At 37.8% G+C, this 19,778-nt stretch overlaps 1 protein-coding gene across 3 annotated transcripts in view; it reads left to right on the forward strand.

The window, feature by feature from the left end:
- SLC15A5 (solute carrier family 15 member 5) overlaps window positions 1-19,514 on the forward strand; it is a 41,671-nt gene extending 22,157 nt beyond the window's left edge. For 2 of the 3 annotated variants that reach the window (XM_026070460.1, XM_026070459.1), the window contains exons 7-10: window positions 4,809-4,997; window positions 9,235-9,366; window positions 17,020-17,128; window positions 19,029-19,514. In XM_026070460.1, coding sequence (XP_025926245.1) covers window positions 4,809-4,997; window positions 9,235-9,366; window positions 17,020-17,128; window positions 19,029-19,173 — 575 coding nt within the window. In that variant the 3' untranslated portion in view covers window positions 19,174-19,514. The remainder of the gene's footprint in view (window positions 1-4,808; window positions 4,998-9,234; window positions 9,367-17,019; window positions 17,129-19,028) is intronic. The other variant, XM_026070461.1, reaches the window with a different exon arrangement.
- The last annotated feature ends 264 nt before the right edge of the window (window positions 19,515-19,778 follow it).

Raw genomic sequence — 19,778 nt, forward strand, 5'->3', positions numbered from 1 at the left:
GGATTACTGTATTATCCGTAGTATTGTTTATTCAGACTCTGCAGTTGCAACCCAAGTGAAATAAAAGTATGATGTGGTCCATTTCTGTCTGCAATAGGTGTTTCTAGAACTGACAACGAGCAAAAGGAAACATGTATACAGCTATGTAAAGCACAGATGTATATCACAGGACCACTATTCTCAGTGAGCAGGCTGAACACAAGTAGATTACTTTGAGAGGTGCAGGTTTCTTCTCTAGTATTAGATTTTTAAATTGAATATCTAATATAAAATTAACAAACACCTGCACAATTATCTTATTTACTAAAATTCTAAAGTGAAAAGTGCCTTAGCATATGTTCACTTACACAAAATGAAGCCAAGAGGGATCTCCAAAACTGAAGTATTTTTTCTTTCTCATAGAATTGGTACAAACGAGTCTTCTCCGTCATGAGTTTGAACACTTTCATCAGTAAGCATGTGATTTCAGGCTTGCAGATTGGGGCTCATCTCACAAATTCATAGCCTAGAAGCAATGATGGGTTTAGCAGGTATTGGGCCTCATGAAGTTAGAGGTCTTCCATTGGTATCACTTCCTCCCTGCCCACCCCCATCACCCTCCCCCAAAGTCTTCCAGACCTCCTATGTCTTGGGATCTAGAGGGATTCTCTGCAACCCTTTTCTGATACCAGCAACATGTAGTAGCACCAGAAAAGCAGCTTCCATTCTATATTCATTTACAACTACTTCATTTCACAGATATTCCCATTAGAAAAGTGAATTACTCTTCATATATGTTGTATCATCCAGCCTGCATTACAAACCTCAGACAAAATATTTATAAACGACTATTTTCTCCGTGTGCTACTATTAATTCAGTGCCCCATGGCAAGCAGCACAGTAAGTACTGACACACACAGAGGTATTAATCTGACTAAATTAGCCTAATTAAGAGTGTTATTAAGTTTTATACAAACCAGATGCATATAACGCAGCAGGTTGCAATTACCCTAATTTTTAAAATAACATCTGCATTAAAACACAAAAAACGCATTCAGATAATACTTTTCCTTAAAACCATGGAAATTTCAAGTTAGTATTAATGTTCTATCCTGTTATGTTGAACAGCAGTAGAATATATGCAGTGGTTTATTCTTAATAGCTTCATTTATGAAAATAGCCTCCTGTTAGGGGTGATAAATTACCTAAGGCACAAAAATACCTGTGAGTACAGACGATGGCTTTAGATATCCAAGTATATGACTGCACCTGCAAATATGGTAGACCTCTAAGTACCAATATTTTTGCCAACGGTTAATTAGGTTCACAATTATTTTCAGGAACAAAAATGAAGGTATAAATAGGCTGTTGGTGTTAAGCCAGCCTCTAGCTATATTTTAATGCAAGTCTTGTAACAGGAGAAAGTTTAAATCATTTTCTGGTAATTTTCAGTGTGTTGAGAATATCAGTTTTCAAAGACAAACCATATAGACCATGTTGAACTATAATATCTGTGATCACTCTATAGTAAGGATTTACATGAAAACCATAATCTATATTGCTTCTTCTATAATTGTTGGTTTATTTGTAAACTAGGTATGATGTAACATATATGAGAATCTTAAAGTGAATTTAAATTGTGTCCCAAATATATTGTCTGGGCCACTTTACAAAAAAAGAAAAAAAGTGAACATTTGATAAATTTAAAGAGAGTTTTTTCCAGTTTAATACTTGTTTGTGCTGCTTGATTTAATCAAGAATACAGAAGATTCAGAAGAGGATTGCACATTCATGCTGACTGGATAGTTGTCCCTCACTTGCAGTGAGGTTACTTAGAAAATACAGTCAGAAAGTGTTTGTCTGCAGCTCAAGACCACTGAAGCCTGGGCTGCTTCATCTTTGCTCTCCCTACAGCTGAGCCTTTCATCCCTTCCCTTCAACCAGCATTTGTGCTCATGTGACAGCATGGGAAGCTAGTTACAGGAAGAGATAATTGTTACTGAAATTATAAGTGAAAAGAGGGATTAATTTAGGACTGTGAGATAGGTGAGGACACAGATGTTCCCTGAGTAGCAGGCAGGAATGGCTGGCTGACTATGAAGCTGGACAGTTAAAAAGAAAAATGGGGAGGAAGAAAAAAGGAGGAAAAAAAGGGGGGGGGAAGGCAGGGGGATGAAATGTAATAGTACAAAGTGAGAAGTCTTATGTAATTTCTGTTATGGGAACTATGGGCTTTGTCAGCTGGAAATGAGAGAAAAAGAAAGAAACCTACAAATCTAAACTATTTGCATGATAATCTTAGTTACTTTGACTATCAAGGAAAAAATGTGATCAAAGAGCATATGTATTAAATGAGGTATTTTCAGCTACAATAAGGAATATAAACATAATTTCTTGAGGAACTGGTAAACTCTCCTGTAATAAGCTGTTCCCAAGCTTCCAGTCATGATCAGAAGGATTCAGATATCACTGGATGCACATAAGGAAACTTATGAGGGAAAACTTGATTTATTTAGGATAACAAAGTAGAGGCTCAGAAAGGTTGTAGTTGCTGCTTATGAATACCTTCAAGGATACATATAGGAAAGCAAAAGAGCTTTTCTAACCCAAGAGTGATACTGATACAGAATAATGGGTATACCCTGACCACTTTAATACATAGAAAACAGAAGGTTTTTAATGGTCAGAGCAATAAAATTCTAGAAAGATCTCAGTGGGAACACAAGAAATTCAGTCTGGTTTTAAAGTGGAGGTAGAAACTTTTTTTTAATGAGAGTATAATGTATTGACACATTACACATGTATGCACATACATTCATATTTATTGCCTGCAACTGCACCAGGCTGGAAGGAGTATAAAATGTATTCTTTCTGCTAGACAGTAGCCAGATACAAGCACTGCTCTGGCTTTCTGATAGCACAAAGATAGGTGATGTGTTTTCCAGCGGAGCTTTTGTCTATGATATCTGCACAAGTTCAGTTCTGTTGTCACAGGTGGGGTGTGTGTGTGTGTGTGTGTGTATATATATATATATATATATATATATATATATATATATATAAAAAACCCAAAACCCTGTGACTGTATGTCAAATCTAATAAGTGAAGCAATTGCCAGTCATGAAGTAAGATGAAGCTGCTTAAGACAAGGAGAAAACAGTGCATGGTCCAGGTATTTGAGCCAAAGCTGTCAAAAGAAACCACACCTGTACTTACCCACCTGTTGTTCTCACACCTGTACATTATACATTATAGCTTAGAAATGCTGAGGAATCACAACCTAGTCAAAATCAATGGGAGCTCAAAATGTGTAGAAATGTTTCAAATTCAATAGAGACTTATTTGGAAATTCTGGGTTCTTTGCCTTTCTGAGAAATTATGATCGCTTCTTCATATCAAAAAGCATAAAATAATACATTTAAATAGTGTTCCTCACGCAATGGTGTTTGGTGAAGTCTATGGTATTTAAAACACAGTTAAGTTTATTAGAAACTTTTTCTTGCATGATAAGGCTAGACACAGACTTTTTTTTTCTCACAGCCCTGTGTTCCTGTATAGACTTGGGCAGGCAGGTGTTGTATATGCCAGAATATATAGAGCAGTGACTTATGAATCGTGCAGTGATACTTCTTCAGGACATGCAGGAGGCCACTGTAATCATCCAATGGCATATGTGAAGCACTTAGAAGTGTATCTGCAAACTTCCAAAGTCCACAGCATGGCTTTTATGCCATTTATCCCTCATCAGGAACTGAGAGGAAAATTAAGATCTGTTTTTTAATGAGAATCCTGTTTCTCTATTGCCAAAAAAAAAAAATCATTTAAGGAGAAGATTATCTCTTCCAGTAATGCAGCTCATCTAATTCTAAAATGTTAAACAATCTAGCAAATGCTACTATCTAGCAAATGAACTTTTAAAAGTAGGTCAGGATTATTCTATAGTAAAGGAAAAAGAAAAAATATAGGAAGGCTTCATCTACTAAGGTGTGATCTTAAGTGGTGATCTCTCTTTCTTTCCCATGACTTGCACTGAGTAGTAACAGTATGCCAGTCTGGCATGCTATCTGAGACTGAGGGATGTAAACCTGCCTATAAAAACTTAAAGTGCTAAAAATTCCCAATCCAAGAAAAGTCCTTGTTCCTCAGTTCAGTGGGTAAGGACAGATCATTGCTTTACAGTTGGAGCCAGTACAGTTGCCTACAATTGCAGGGGATCAGCTGTCATGATTCATGACTGGATTAAACACTCTGCTTTTGCTCAGTGCAGTCTTAATGACAGTTACTGATGTCACCTGATTCATAAGAGATGTTAAATTCACGTTAGAAGTCCAGTGGTTGTTGCTGGGTCACGTGCTTTTCCTTGCATAGAAAACAAACAGGTAAAGCATGAAGCGCATCTGTGTATTTCAGGATCTTATTGGTGGTTGTACAGGAGTATTTCCTTCTGGCCTCAGTAGTATTATTCCTACTTGATCTCTTGCACTCTTTAGAAGAGTTGCTGCCTTTTCTCTCCCTCCTCGCCTCTCCCCACTCCCCCCGCAAAAAAGTTCTTGTTTATGAATTTCTTCTTCTGAAAAACTTTTCTCTCTCATGTATTCTTCATCCCTAAATTCTTCCTGTGCTGAGCTGTTCTCTCTTTGCCATTGTATTATTTAGAGTTAAGCTTGCGGGGTAGGACGTACTTTTTATCCATCTTTATGTGTGCAGAAAGGGTGCATTTTGATAGGGTGCATTTTGCATGTACTGAGACTCTGCTTCATTTTTTTTCTAAATACATTGTAATCCTTTAACTACAACCTTGATGAATACTGTCTATGCTGTCTACCCAGTTGTAGGTCAATTATCTGCTGCACTTTCTGTGATGGTTGCTGGCTTCTCTGAAATACACCGAAAGCATTTTCCTCAGGTGGAACAGATCCTTTCCAAGGAGGTTCTCCTGGTCTCCTCCATGCCTTGTTTCCACTTAGCTCCTCAGTACATTTTACTTGGAGTGGCTGAAGCCTTGGTAACTCCCTCCTGTAAGTAAAATTTAATAGGCTAAAGTGAGAGCATCCTGAGTTGCACAGAATGATATTGGCTTCCTAAAAATAGTTAGACTGTCATCTGATGTTTTATCCCTGGCTCTTTTCCACAGGATTAATGAGCAGATCTATGTTTTACCTGCTTCAGAGGAGCAGGTCTTGTTGGCTGTAATGCACAGTGACAATGATGTTGTCCTAGATTAACTAGAACATGAAATAGCCCAGTCAGATGACCTGGTTCAGTAATCCACCATTCAGCAGGGGAGGGGATTATCAAACCAGTGGGGTTCTGGGCACAGATGCATGGTTGACGTTGATGTTGAACCTGCTTCCCGCAGGAGTCTGGACCTGATGGGCTCCTGAGGTCCTTTCTAATCTGAACTATTCTACAATTCTATGATGATTTTCTTGAAACTAAACAAATACACATGTGACAATCACAGTCAATGAACACTTTTTTAGGCAATAACCAAAACAAGGTGAGGCAATTTAGCTTAACCCTTTTTATATTGGGTCCAGCTGAATAAAATTACAGCATGTTTATCAGTGACTCAGAACATATGCATGCAGTTAGCACAGTTCAACTGACATGCTAATTTGAAGAATATTGCAGGTAGATTGTGCTCCAATCAGGAGTCATGTGAACATGCCTGCACAGAGTGTTATGCCTTAACTTGTGGCACAGAGCTGGAGATAAAAACTCCTGTTTCTCAGAGCACAGGCAGAGCTCAGCTCATGTCTGCCATCCATAAGTGACACCATAAGGACATCCATAAGGACACACTCTTGATTGTGAGTCTGAACCTTTTGTCCCTTCCATAATTTACCTTTCCACTTCTATAGGCTTATTTTCTTGTGAGGAGCACACAAAGTGTTTACCTGCATTTTACCTTCCAGAGCTTAAAAAAATGTTAGTATTAGAAAAATAATCAAATCAACATTCATTTAAAGAAATACAAGTAAAGTAGTTGACTAGCTGATCTCTACAAGCACTTAATTCTACGGGTTGAAGTGTCTGTTGTTCAAATACAACTCCAGCATTTAAGAGCAGGAAACAACTTTAGTGTCTCAACTTTCATGCTTACACTCTAAGACTATTAAGAGCTGTCGGTCATGGTCTGTCACAAAAAAGGTAATTTTTCCCTACTTTTAAATACTTAGCACTTTCATAATGCCTCTTCATCTGATAGCTCTCAAGTACTTAACCTGCCTAGAAACCCRTCTCAGTTATGTGGTTTCTAGGTTACAGGCTAAGTGTAACAGAAAACTGTGACCATCTCTGTTTAACAACAAAAACAGCAACAAAAAAAGGTTAAGAGGTGGCTTGCTTACAGCCTTCTTATGCYTCTGTATGAGAAGAATATTTCTGATAGAATAAGGCTGTTTAATTTAGTACACTGAGACACAATGGAAGTTCACTGACTGGAAGATGATATTAGTCTTTAAAAAAGAAATGAAACTCAACTTTGTTTTTGTTTCCTTGAAGAAGGATTATCATTAGAATACCTGAGGAAGAAGAGTGTCCTCTCCATTATTTACCACATTAAAATAAAGACTAAGTGTCTTATTAAGAGCTGTAGTAACAGGCATGACTCAAGAACCCAGGGAAGTGGAGCTAAGCCTAAGCTTGATTTGCATGTAGAGAACTAAAAGTAGGTATCAAAAAGAGCAGGTTCCTGCTGTAATCAATGGAGATCTGCACCTCCATTTGCCCGCACTTTGGTGTCTGGCACCTTTTGTGATGGACTATCTAAGATACTCAGGGCAGAGAGGGCACTCCAGACTGCAGGTTGCCTGCTTGACCTCTGGCCGCTGCTATAGAAGAGTGAAGTTCTCCCATAGGTCCTTCACCCTTATCAGTCAGCCCCATGCAGGTGCACTAGAGCATTTCAAGCAGCACTGGGCATCTGTATTTAGGCTACTGAATTGAGCTCTAGGTTTCTACTTCAGTTTGAACTGAATTGCTTATCAGGAACAGTTCAGTGGATCTTCATCATCTGTAAAGACAAGTAGATGTTTAAACCTAAATATATAAACTATCTGGACACCTAAATAGTTGTTTCACCTTTGCTGATATTCTACTGTCTGTGTTATGCAGAAGGTCAAACTAAATTATCGTAATTTACTTGACAGGAAAGTACATGATCTGAGTTGAAGACAGAAGTGTTCACACTTGTGGGAGGGAAGAGAAGGAGGTATCTCATTTCTGGAGTGCGTGGTTAGAAGAGCTAGATTTGTCATACTGAACTCTTTATCTACATTTGGGCCCTGATACTTGTATTTATACAGTGTATTTCATTATCTCTTTACTAGAGTTTTTACAGAATCATCTGCTTCAGGTGGTATGAGCATCTCTTAAAAAATAATTAATAGCAACATTTACCATTCCCCAGGCACTGAATGAGGTCTTGTTTAAAAAATATATATATAATAATAAAATAACTGCTCTCCCCACAATGTTACAATGTAACTGAAGGTCAATATAAGAATGCACAGGCCTTTGACAGCTTGAATATGTAACCCTAGCTTGCTTTAAAGTAGGAAATTACTCCTTAAAAGCCCAATGCTTAAAAAAATAAAAATAAAAATCCATTCTGTGGGGTAATAATAGCAGACATATGCCCCCATAATGCATGAATTTGTGGGTGATGGGAAGCCAGCCTACCAGCCACAGGTTTGTTACACTGCTGGTGAACAAATGATCTGATATAATGTAACTGCTTTGCCCTACAAAGGGTTAGCAGATTTGCAGTGTTTGTTAAAGCATTGCAAGAATGTTCTCTGCCCATCAAAATGTCTCAAAGCACTTAGAAATGAGAAGCCTTGTAACAAACAGCTCTGTTAGTTAAAGGATATATTGGGGATCACTTCACCCACCAGTGAAATGCAGTAGTCTCCAGGGTGAAATGCAGCAGCTGTTTAATAGTTCACAGCAGCACTTCGGGAGARGTGAGGAACAGAGTATGCAGCTGAAACAGCAGGGATAATTTAGGTAAGTAGGATACAATTACCCAGGCTGAATTTGGTCAACATGCATGCTTTCCACCCCTGTTTTTAGAAAAAGAAGATTTTACAGGCCCTTAGTGACTCAAAGAGGTTAGGACGCTGGCTGTACAATGTTTCACTTTGCAGCTCTTCAAACTGTACTGTTCTATCTATAGTGTGATCACCTCCTTTCTATTGCCACCAGGCTTTTGGTTCCTACTGTGAATGAGGAAAAAGCACCGACTGTGGGGTTGTTTGTTTGTTTTTTCTTATTTCTTTAATATGGTTCCAAAGCCCTCATTTGGACCTCCAAATTAAAAAGAGTGGGAGATGGTTATTGTGGACTTTCACTGGTATTCAGTGATGCTTCATGCAACTCAGTATCCCTGTGGGATTCTCTGCTGACAAGTTTCTCAATGTGGAGGTCATTCTAGCTCAGCTAATATAGCAGATTGGGAGACACTGGAGCTTGGAGAACTAGTGTGGATGAGAGCTCAAGATGCAAGATTAGGAAAATGAGATTTTGATAACTCAGCTGTCATTTTGGGGGGTTACTTTCCTATTATAAATACTTACTGTTACTGTAGCATAATTTAGCTAAATTACGACTGGTAGGATTATAGTTATCAGTACTACAAGCACAGCTTCATCTTCCTTTTTTCCTGTGTTTTTGCTTTTTCTGGTTTAGTCTTCTGGCAAGAAAGTGGGGGACAAAGAGTCTTCAATATTAGCTAGTGATTTTGAGGGTTGCCTTCTAGGAAAGAGGAGCATTGTCCAACCTGAAACAAATTAAGGCAGTGTTCTGAACTTCAGAAGTATATATTAGTGGCCTTGCTGTACTGACTTTGGCATATGAGGTCCTGCTGTTCTGCAGGTGTTAAACATCACATCTGCTTTCTTCACACTTCATGGCTACAGTGTTTTTCTTGTCTTGTTATGCCTGAGGTTTTAAAAGGTGAAAGCAACTGTCTGGATGGAAGAATATTACATACTTGTGGAATATTACTAGTTTTATGTAGGTTTTTTTTTTTACAGAGATTTGTTCAAATAGTTTAGAGAATTCATTGTTAATAAGGTGAATACTAACAAGTGTGATTACCCTTCTGCAGCAAGTAGGTTATGTTTAAAATATGGAAAGTTCCTATTACAGAGACACTTGGGTTTTCTTTTCTATATAATGTCTTCTGCCATGCCTAACTTAAAAAAAAAAAAAAAAAAAAAAAAAAGTAACTGTATCTGTTTCCTACAGGTTCCTTACTATCGTTCCGGCTTGTGCCAGAAAGAATTCGAGGGATTTCCATGCATTTTTTAACCCTCTTCAATGGAGCTGGCTGCTTTATGGGAGCTTTCATTGTTCAGACAGTCCACATGAGCACTCAAGGTAAGAATGTGCTCATGTGCTGTGATCCTGAGCTGTTTTCTAATCCTATCGATTATTGATTCGGAGAAGAATACAGTAGAATAAGAGGAGATGCCAACGTTTTATTTATTTGCTTTCACAATTAAGATAGAATTAAGATAGGAAGAAGACTTGCAGCTGTATTCATCTAATTTTAATGAGTCTTCTCACTTTTGATAGGTGGAGTAATTAGAAAGGCATCTTGTAGGAAGCCCTCACCTCCAATCTCTGTACTTCTGTTCTGAAAGACAAGAAGTACCTTTTGCTCATTAAAACATCTAATACACACATACACATACATGTGCCTTATCCACATTTACATGGAATCCTCTGGCCTTGAGAGCAAKATTAGTGTTTCAAAGAACGCGAAAAAGAATGAAAAACATACTTTTCCTTGTCTTAAGGGAAAGGAGGTTGGACTGAGAGTTTCAAAGCTGTCAAAGGGGTTTACTCTCCCAGACCCCCTTGTTTTCTCTCCTCTTCTTTACCCTTCCCCCTTTGCCTAGCTGCTGGAAGAACCCAAAATCCTACATTCAGTTTCTGTGACAATATACTTGTACTGTATTTTTACTCTTTCCAGAAAAATACTGCAGTTCCCAGGGAACCTGCTATCTTTTAAAACAAGTTTTTCAGATTCAGTCTGTTGAGGAGTATCTAGTGTAAGCCCAGACCTGGAGATTTCTTTAGATTGGTAACTTTGAAGAGAGGTCAGTCTGCTTTTCCTCTGTTTAACTCTCTCTCTTTTTTTTTTTCCTCTGCCGACAAATGTTTGTTCAATACATAAAAGATACATTTTGTAAGTAAGTTTAAAAAAAAAAAAAAAAGGCACTGGATTCCTTTAAGCAAAGGACCAGAATCCATATGTTTATGTATGTAAAATACAGTTCTCCTGGTTGAAGCACTACTTCTAAAGATGCTTGACAGACATAAGCTTCATTGTTACTGCCTTACAGAGAACTGTTTTCTTACAGAGCACAACTGCTGGTTGTAATGCAAGACAGCTGCAATTACAATTGCTGCAGGAATTTGGAACTGCTCACAGTTCGGTTTCAGTTCTTCTATTTTTCTTTTTTCTATATAAAAAAACATGCAGCAGAAAAACAAGGGAAAGTAAAAGTATGACGAGAAATTTTAATACAAGCTCCCAAGATCTGAACAAATGAATGTCTTTTGACCTGTACTGCTATTTTTATTGTTTTTGCTAAATAATCTATCATAATGTCAGCATCAAAACATTTTGACTATGTCATGCCGCTATATATATATCACTTATTCCGTTATAGCATTGTTTTATACAAAGTACAATAGGAAATTGATTTTTGCTTTGTTTGCAATTCAGTAACTTATTAGCTTTTGTCTAATTTTATATCAAAGTGAATTTCTTTTCTGATCTGGATGAAAATATTTAATTGACCAAAAAGAAAATATTTGTTTCTTACTAGAAATACTGTTTTATTGAAGGCTTCAGATTCTCATCCATGCTGGGACCAAAAAAACCCCACTGAACTCTCCCAGTTCCACCCAAACTGGGGTTGCCATGTTCTCTCCTATTTTGCTTAAGATTCTTAAGTAAAAAAAGTTTTCTGGCTAAAGTACTTCTCACTTTTAAAAAGCTGTGTCTACTTAGTTCCGAAAGAAGATCTAATTTATGTCTTTCCTTACATCATCAGAACTATCATTCCTGTACGTGGAGCTGACCACACTGTAACAGTGACTTTTGCTCCAGATGGCAATTTCAGAAGTGATTTGGTGACAGTCTGATTTTTTTTGATTGGCCTGATTAAGTCCTTATGTAGAGGAATTCCTATGCAAAGCTTGAAAAGCTGTAGTGAAAATGTAGCGAAAAATATTTAACATATTATCTAGTTAGAACCCTTAGGGATTACTTTCTGTATTTGCATGTAAACAGTATATTATTGGGTCCCCACAGTTTATTTTTACAAATATGTAGCATCTCACTGGCTTTCTCTTTCCCAGTTTTTGCTGCTAGAACTAGATGAATTATTAAAAATTACCACAATTGACACAATTCACGGCTTTTAAATAACCCCTCAGACTGAAGATTTAGAATACTCCTCTCCTCTATCCACCCTTGCCAGACTTTAGTCCCGCAGTTTCATAAACCAAAGTAGGCTTGGGATCAGACTTCTGAAGTTGGGTATAGGTTATTTAAAACAAAAAAATGGATTTGGTTTGTTAGGTTTTTTTCCTAGTTTGAAGAGAAAYGCTGTACAAAATTCTCTTGTTCTGTGTTGTTATGTCCCTTCTGTAAGTAGTATCAAATACTATATTTCTTCCAAATTTTTCACTATACTTCTTGTGGTGTTCTTGTGATGAAAAAAAACAAAGATCAGCAACATAATCCTTTTCTAATTGATAAAACCTGGGTGGTTACCTATTGAACCTTCTAAAGATGACAGTGCTTGAGAGAATAGAATGGTGACATCTCTTAGGTAGTGACACAAATTAAGCTGTCATCACTCATGTTTGGGTTTTTTTCAACTCTATTTAAGGAGCTTTTAAAACGCTCAGTATCTGGACAATTTATGGAACTGGGGGGAAAGCAAAGCAACCTGAACTGTGCTGGGGGGAGGGAGGAATGTCTCTTCCCCCCCCCCCCCAGAAAAAGCTGAACTCTCTTTAATTAGACCCGAAATCAAAATTCCTTCTGTTTTGCTGAAACAAGAAGGCAGTGTTTAAGCAATGCTTTTGTAAAATATAGCAAGGTTCAATGTGTGGCTCTTTGGCTATGGTGCTTTTGGCTTGTTCCCTGATTCTTGTTTCTCTAGAACTTGAGCCAAGACTATTTCTGGTTCTCCCATCTCTAAGCAATGGGACCGTGATTACCATGAAGCAATTCAGGATACAGTACCCTCCAAAGTGTATTGTGAAGTGCTGAAGCATGGAGGGTGTTGACAAAATTATTTAAACCCCTTTATATCCTGTTTCATGTCACTAGCTTAAATTTTGTTGGTTTTTTTTATTGGCAAAGTTGATCAGATATCAGTCACAGTCTAAGCTGCATTAATCACTTTTAACGCATCTATGGAGGGTGGTGTGAATATGATAAAATAAGGCTTTTTTTTGAAATCTGACGAGTGCAAACAGATGATGGGTGACAGTGATATTTTCAGTACAAGCTGGGAAACTGCTTTCTTTTAGTTCTTTTACCTCTCCTAACATTTTAACTGAGGAAGATGCAAGGCAAAACCTGTCCTCCTATGCCAATCATTGCAGAACATGTTTCTCTAAAAATATTAATGTAAATATATGAGGAGGAAAAAAAAAAGTCAGAGGAAGGAAACTGCCCCAGATGCAATTTTCCTGCTTGTTTTCAGGGAACTGTCTTTTTTTGTGAGGGTTTTTTCTCCCCCYTCCAGTTTGGAGCCTTGTGTGATTTTTAAATACCAAAGATGATAAAGCTAAAAGATATTTCTTGCAGTCCAGATGGTAGTGTCCACCAGTGCTTACTTAGCTAATAAGGATTAGAGGCAGACTGAGACTTTTAATTTGGAGATGATTAAACACTCATGTATCCCCTAACTTGATGAAATGACTGAAGGAGATACAATCCTTTTCTAAGGTCTGAATTACAATTTTTTTCTAATCATGGTCTATAGTTGCAGATTAGCTATAAAATGTGGGTTTCACACAGAATAAGCTTACCTGTAGGATGTTCTTCCTGTGCTCCTTCTGTATTTTCCCAAAAGTAAAATTCTATGGTGGTAGCAGTAAACGAACTGAATACCTACCTGTGCAACTTTGGGCTTCATTGTGAATCCTTTGAGAACTCTAAGGATGCCACATAGTAGTAGATACCTTCTGTGCACTAATATATGTGCAAACATTGGCTTACAGTCCTTTCCACATCTTCTTTTATGGCTAGTGTCACTATCTTTTTGTCATTGTCAGTCATCCCCCAGGAGCAGCACAGGAAGGTGTTTTTGCCCATGTCTCGATCACTGCTTCACCTACCTTTCTCCCTGTGTTTATAGGATCAGGTGTTTTCTCTGGGTGTTTTATAATATTGCTCCTTCTCATACTACCCGAGCATCTTTGATGCAAAATTGATAGGACTGCAGAACGTCTGTGAAAGTTCACCAGATGCTTCATTTCAGCAGTGTGTGGCAGCAGGCTGGAAGAAGACCTCGGACTGTTCCTGGTCTTTGTCTCTTAATCTGTTCTAAATTTGCCATGAAAAGCATAGTCAATTCACCTCTAACCAAAAAGGCTTTTTAAAGGCTCTTTTAAAATATACACAGCTAAAGGAAACTTCTGATTCCCTGTGGTGATTCATGCAGTATTTCCATTGTTGGAATAAAAATGGAAATCAGGATCTTGTTTTAGAAAGTTAATTCCCAGTGAGCAATTATCTGCGTGACAAACCAACCTTGTAATTGGCACTTCCGTTGGCAATCTCCATAGAAAAGTAAAGGACTGACAGAACCCAAAGGCAGTGTCTTTTGGGGAAAACTGAATTGTTAGCATATTGCATGCTGATTAAAGGAWGAGAAAGTTCTGAACTCTTCAAAACAGTAGTGCCCAGGGCATCTTATTCCATCAAAACCAAACTGGCCCGATAAGTTCCTAGCGTTCATGGCTGAGAGTAAAAACCTGAAAATATGAACCAAACCCAATCAATGCAAGATGCTGGAATCTGCAGACAGCTTGTCTTTTAGTGGGATAAGGTGTTAAAGTGTCTAAAGGGAGTTTCACTGCCTGAAACCTGTGGCTGAAGTTTCAGCACCAGTGGCTGTTATCCTATAAACTTCATGCCAGTGGAGGATTCTCTGTGCCACAGAAGTAAACAGAAGAAAATATAGTTCGCGTCTTCCCCGCTTCCATGAAAAACTCCAACTTCCATTAAAAAAATAGCRAGAACTAAATATTTTTGATTGAAACTAGGAAATGGTTAAATTTCTTTGCTGTACCCATTCATGAAAATACATTTTTGGCAGTAGGAGAAGAATCTGGATGCTGCCACCCTTGCTTGTGTGTAGAGGAAGGAGCCCCCACCACCACAGCGTTATCCCTCACAGAAGGGAAAAGAAAGCCCTGCTTCTGCCTTTTGCTTTGACTAGGGCAATAATCTAGACATAGAGCTGGAATCTTATCATGCCCGCTCTAATTCTGGCTCAAGTAAATCTTTGCTGCTGCCTACACTGTTGCTGATTTGTAATACTGGATTTTTCAAAGGCTTTGTGTGATTGTCTTGGTTTTAATATTTAAACACCGACAATTTTTTTAAAAAAGAGAGGAAACAGAACAATGATCTTTGACCTAGGTCATGGAGGAGGCTGGTGGTAAAAGTAGGGAGTAGATCTCCCGATTCCCAGGCTAGCATTTCACCTTGATAAAATCAACAATTCCCACTTTCAATGCTTGAATATGTTATCTTTCTTAGCATTAAGCCAGTTTCAAAGGTCTGTTTTACTCTGTTCTCTTAGAAGCTGATAGATTCTTTTTTTTTCTACAGCTCTGTACTATTTTAAGTACATATTTTCTGTTCAGATTCCATTGTAAACTGAGTTCCATTATGAAACTCCTGCTGCTCATATAGTTAGACTAGCCGATGTAAATAATCTAACAGACAGTGTGAACTCTGCTTTGACAAGCTGTAGTACAGAGCCCCATGCTTGCTTTCTCTTTCATCAGATACACTCTTTCTCTCTCCTTGAGTTCTATCGGCCACTGGGGGATGTAAAATGAAAAACTACCTGATTGTGAATTATGACAGTAAAAGTTTATAAGCTACTAAAATGAAGTTATAGTACCTAGGAGCTCAGTCAACTGACAATGTTAAATGATACGTTTTAAAACTCTCTCTGAGATAATGCTACAAAAGGAACGGCACATGCAGAGGTGAGGTGGTGCTGTTTGGTGACAGGCAGGAAGATAGCATGGCATGGAGCAAACTGTGGAGGAGTTGAGGAAAACTACTGCACTGATGGCAGTTGTTACCTGTTGATCCCAGGAGAGCTAAAGGTAACCACTTTGAAAAGAAATGTGTTTACAACTCTGAGATGTGGAGGAAAAAGAAAAATGTAAATGTCTTGGGGGTGATCCTTTGACTGGTGGCCCTCCTGAGTTGCAGAACTGTTTCTTCTCTCTAAATCTAATTAGAAAAAAGTTGATGAGCTAAGAATAGCAATGGATGGCACTTGTGGTCAATTAATGATTAGTTAAGACTATCAGGTTTGTACCATACAGCTTTGCCAAAGAAGGCTATTTCTCCTCCCCTTTCTTTTAGCCCATCCAAGTGGTGAATAGCTACCCTATTCAGATGGGGGAGGATTTGATGCTGAAGTTTCAGGGAGCAAAGGAAAGTGCTTTTGGGCTCATCTATGTTAGTATTTTAGTTCAGACTAGAAATGTGCTTTTGAATTGAACCTCCCAAACATCTCCGCATATTTGTATATCAGTTTGCATCACAGTGTGATCTTCATGCACAAAAACTGCATTCATTTTGGATGAAACTAAACAAAAAAAATGCCTGTGCCTGATGTGTTCCAGCTGTTAATGGGAACTAATCTGACATAACCCCCCCTTGAGTAGTATAGAGTCTGGCATTGGATTCTCAGCACCAGCTTTTTCACTCTACATACTTGCACTTCACTACTTGCTGTGTAGACACTATTTCTATTTTCTTCAAGGCAATATACAACCTGTATTCCCAAATAGTGTAAGAGCTTGTTATCTTGCTGTAGAGCTGACAATGATATTTTATATCCACTGTAATTTCTTTTTCCTCTTGGTTTTATGTGTTTCTGTAGTAGATTGTGGTACTTCAAGTACTGAGTCTTCAGACACAAAGGAACTGGGGCTTGCTTTCCTGTTAAGCATCTTGATTTCCATAGGTATTTACCACCTGAGCTTATTATTTGTAGAGGGTTTGCAGTGAACAGCATTGAAAGCAGTATAGTAGCAAACTGAAACACACAAGAATATAGGCATGAAAGATTCTGGGTGTTTATGGGTGGCAATACCCTCTACTGAGTAGAGTTTAAGCTGCCAAAATGTCTCAGATGCTCTATTGGCAAAAGCCTTGGTAGTAAAAAGTCTGTGATTCATGCAAAGGAATGTAGTGTACAAGATAATGACTTGGCTAAGGAAGGCCATAAAGGAAGGTAAAGTGAACAAGGTAGCATCTTGGTAATTGAGTACCATCCAAGGCAGTGAAAAAAAATTTTTTTTTTTTTTAAGAGCCTATTAAAAGCATGAGGAGAGTGGCTAAGGATTTCTACAGGTGACCTTAATTCTGGCTCTTCCTAAAATTTACACTTTTGATATTCATCTACTTATGTGCACAGGATAATGAAGAGGAAAGACRGCACCATCATTAAAGTGTTATCTGTGCCAATCTAGGTCTTCCACTATGCTTCACATTTGTTAGGAAGGTTCTTTTGTTTTTCTGGATCTCTATTGCCTGTCTGCAAAGCAGGAGCATAGTACACTGTGGACTCAGAAAACACAGATGCTGTGAGAATGAAGTCTGTATGAATAGCTATGGGGCTGGGGTCGTGTCGCAACCACCTGCTGGGGTTGTCTTACACAAATTTATCTTCATGTCTTTCATGTGAGCCATGTCTCATCCTGCAAGGTAAACTATTCTGCTTCAAATGTCTGCTTTACCAGGCAACTGGTTTCCACACTTGTTGCATGAAGGTAAATTGGAGAGATTCTTCTTCTTCTTGGCTTCCTTAATGATGGTGAACACCCTGGGGTTCTGGACAATTGCACACAGGTATGTGTGAGAAAATGAAAGTTTGATGTTTCATTAGCAGGTATGGAAAGAAATTCTTGTAAAATCTGTAAGCTAGTGTGTAATGAAGAATTGGTAGTAGTAGATCATACATTATCATTCAGGCTTCAGACTTCAGTATTTTTCTTCTGCCTTGAAAAGAGAAATTGCACAGTAAAAATGATATGGTAAGATTAAAAAAAAAAAAAGCCTTAAATATTTAAAGGGTTTTATTAATACAAAAATGTCTTGAAGAAAGAAGAGGATTTTGCACAAGTCCATAAATATGTTGGCGTGGAATTAAGACCGTAGCACCAAGATATCTTACTCATGGTATTGAACTCCACTGCACTTGGCTTTGTACAAATACATGGTAAACATTGCTATTGTCCCCAAGAGCATATATCTTGATCATAGGATAGCAGGTGAGGGGGTTGCAAGAAGACTACTGGTCAACACTGTATGCAGTGGTCTCAACAGGATAATGCTCAAATATTTCCTGATGCAGTACTGGGCAATAAGATAAATGCAACTTTCTGGTGGAAACAATATGATTGTTCAGTTAGCTTCCGTGTGGGAAGCAATTTTGAGCCACCTATAGAGCTTAAACTGTATAATGCACAGATTCACATTTGCGATCAGCTTTGCATCCAGGATGGTTTGAGAGTTGGCCTGCCTACTGTATTCTAGAATATAAATCACAGCTAATTCTTATCAGTTTTGTACGCAATACTCTTACTCAATAACGGAATGGAAAGCAACCCATATCATTGCAAGGGGGAAGGGACATGTGCAAGAAGCACTCTGTCTCTTCGGCGCTGTGCTGCAGTTCTCTGAAAATATTTTCAGAAACTTTGATGGAGTCGTGAATTGACAATGACAGTAATGGAAGATTTCTAAGGGCAATATTTGATTAGAATTTTGAGAAAAAGATTTTTTCTTTTCTATTACATATTGCTTTAACTTTGCAACGTCGAAGATTACCATAGTATCTTGTCAATCTTTCGAGCGTAGCACAAAACACAGCTGTCCATTTATTCTAGTGGTTAGTTCTCAATTCTGGTGTGTGGGGGGGGTTGTTCTGTTTTTCTTGTTTTAACTGTGACTTGAGCCGTGGTTGGAACTGTTTCTCCTCCATGTACTTTTTGTTTTCCTTTTATACAATGGCATTTCATTCTTCTGTAAACTGTTGCTTCCTGATGAAAGCTGAAGTTTTGGCTTGTCAAAAAGTGGTCATGAAATTAGGTTGAATTCAACAAATAATTTTGCCACAAATTAACAGGTTTTTGAAAGTCACCAAATTTCCTCTTAAGTCTTCCTAGACAAATTAAAAAGAAAAAAATTCAAAATGACATTTCACTTCAAAATCAATGTAGCTTTTTTTTCAAGAAGGCAACCAAAACTAATGTGAAATATATTGTTTGAGGTCAAATGTAATTGTTTCACTCTGTGCCAAATAAAATTCTCCTGCCTGTCATTTTGCATAGGGGGGGAAAAAGGATGAGGGGTTATCAGGTAAACACTAACTTAGGGGGGAAAAATCAGCCTTCAGAACTTTGAATTAGAAAAAGTTTACCAAACTTCTCGGAGAAAACCATGGTTGCAAAGCGCTGAGTATTTTTGAACATTATCCCAGATATTAATTCCTGTTTCTTTTTTAAATTTATTAAAACTGCACAATACTACTATTATTAATACATGCATCCAATTTGGCACTTTTCATCCTTAAATCCTAGAATCCTTCAGGAAAGTCCATATTGCTACCCTATTTTCTTGGCTGCTAGAAACCCAGGACCCAAAAGACACAGCAACTTGCAAAATATTACCTAATAAAGCAATGGGTGAAATCAGTCACAGAAAGGATAATTGTTTTACCATTTTTCTTCCCTATCCCCCCTCCCAGATACAACAATCTGAATCAGGAGTACACCAAAGAGTTCAGAGGAAGTCTTCCTGAAGAAAAACTTTTGCAGCATGAAAAAGCCATCAAGTTTTATGACAGTGTCCTGGACCATTCTTCCATTTTGTCTCCTATGGAGACAACCTGATAAAATTTCACTCTGTTAGGAAATACAATCAAAATTTAGTCTACCAGCTTTCTAACACTATATTACCTGGCATACTTCAGTGGAACTGCCAATGTATTTATGATATTTATGAATTACTTTAGCAATAATAATGTTATTTATAAGTTTACAAAGTAATATTAGCATCATAGAATTTGCTCTTGTAGGATGCTGCACTGTCATAATGCAYGTTGGGGACAATGAGAGCTCACTGCTTAGCATGACTCATGGAAAGAGGTTTTTAATCTGTATAGGAAGATAGGTATCCACATGTGTTTGTACTTAATAATGGTTCAGAATGAATAAACTCTTGTATATGTTTGTTTAGCAAATTATTTTGTGACAGCATCATTTAAAAATAATTTTTCAGGCAGTATTGGCTGGTTGATACTTGCAAATGTGGGATACTTGTATGGTCTTCCTGGCTCTGTTACTTATCTGCTATCCAAACTTCAGCAGGTCACTTTACTTTAATTTCCCCTTCAGTGAAACAGGCACAACCAGACTAACATTCCTTGCAAATTGCTTTGAGATTTATCAAAAAATATACTAGAAACTATGTAGTGGGAACAAACCCATAAAGTCTG

Source organism: Apteryx rowi, unplaced genomic scaffold (genome assembly GCF_003343035.1).
Source record: "Apteryx rowi isolate R43461 unplaced genomic scaffold, aptRow1 scaffold_31, whole genome shotgun sequence".
Classification (NCBI taxonomy): Eukaryota; Metazoa; Chordata; class Aves; order Apterygiformes; family Apterygidae; genus Apteryx; species Apteryx rowi.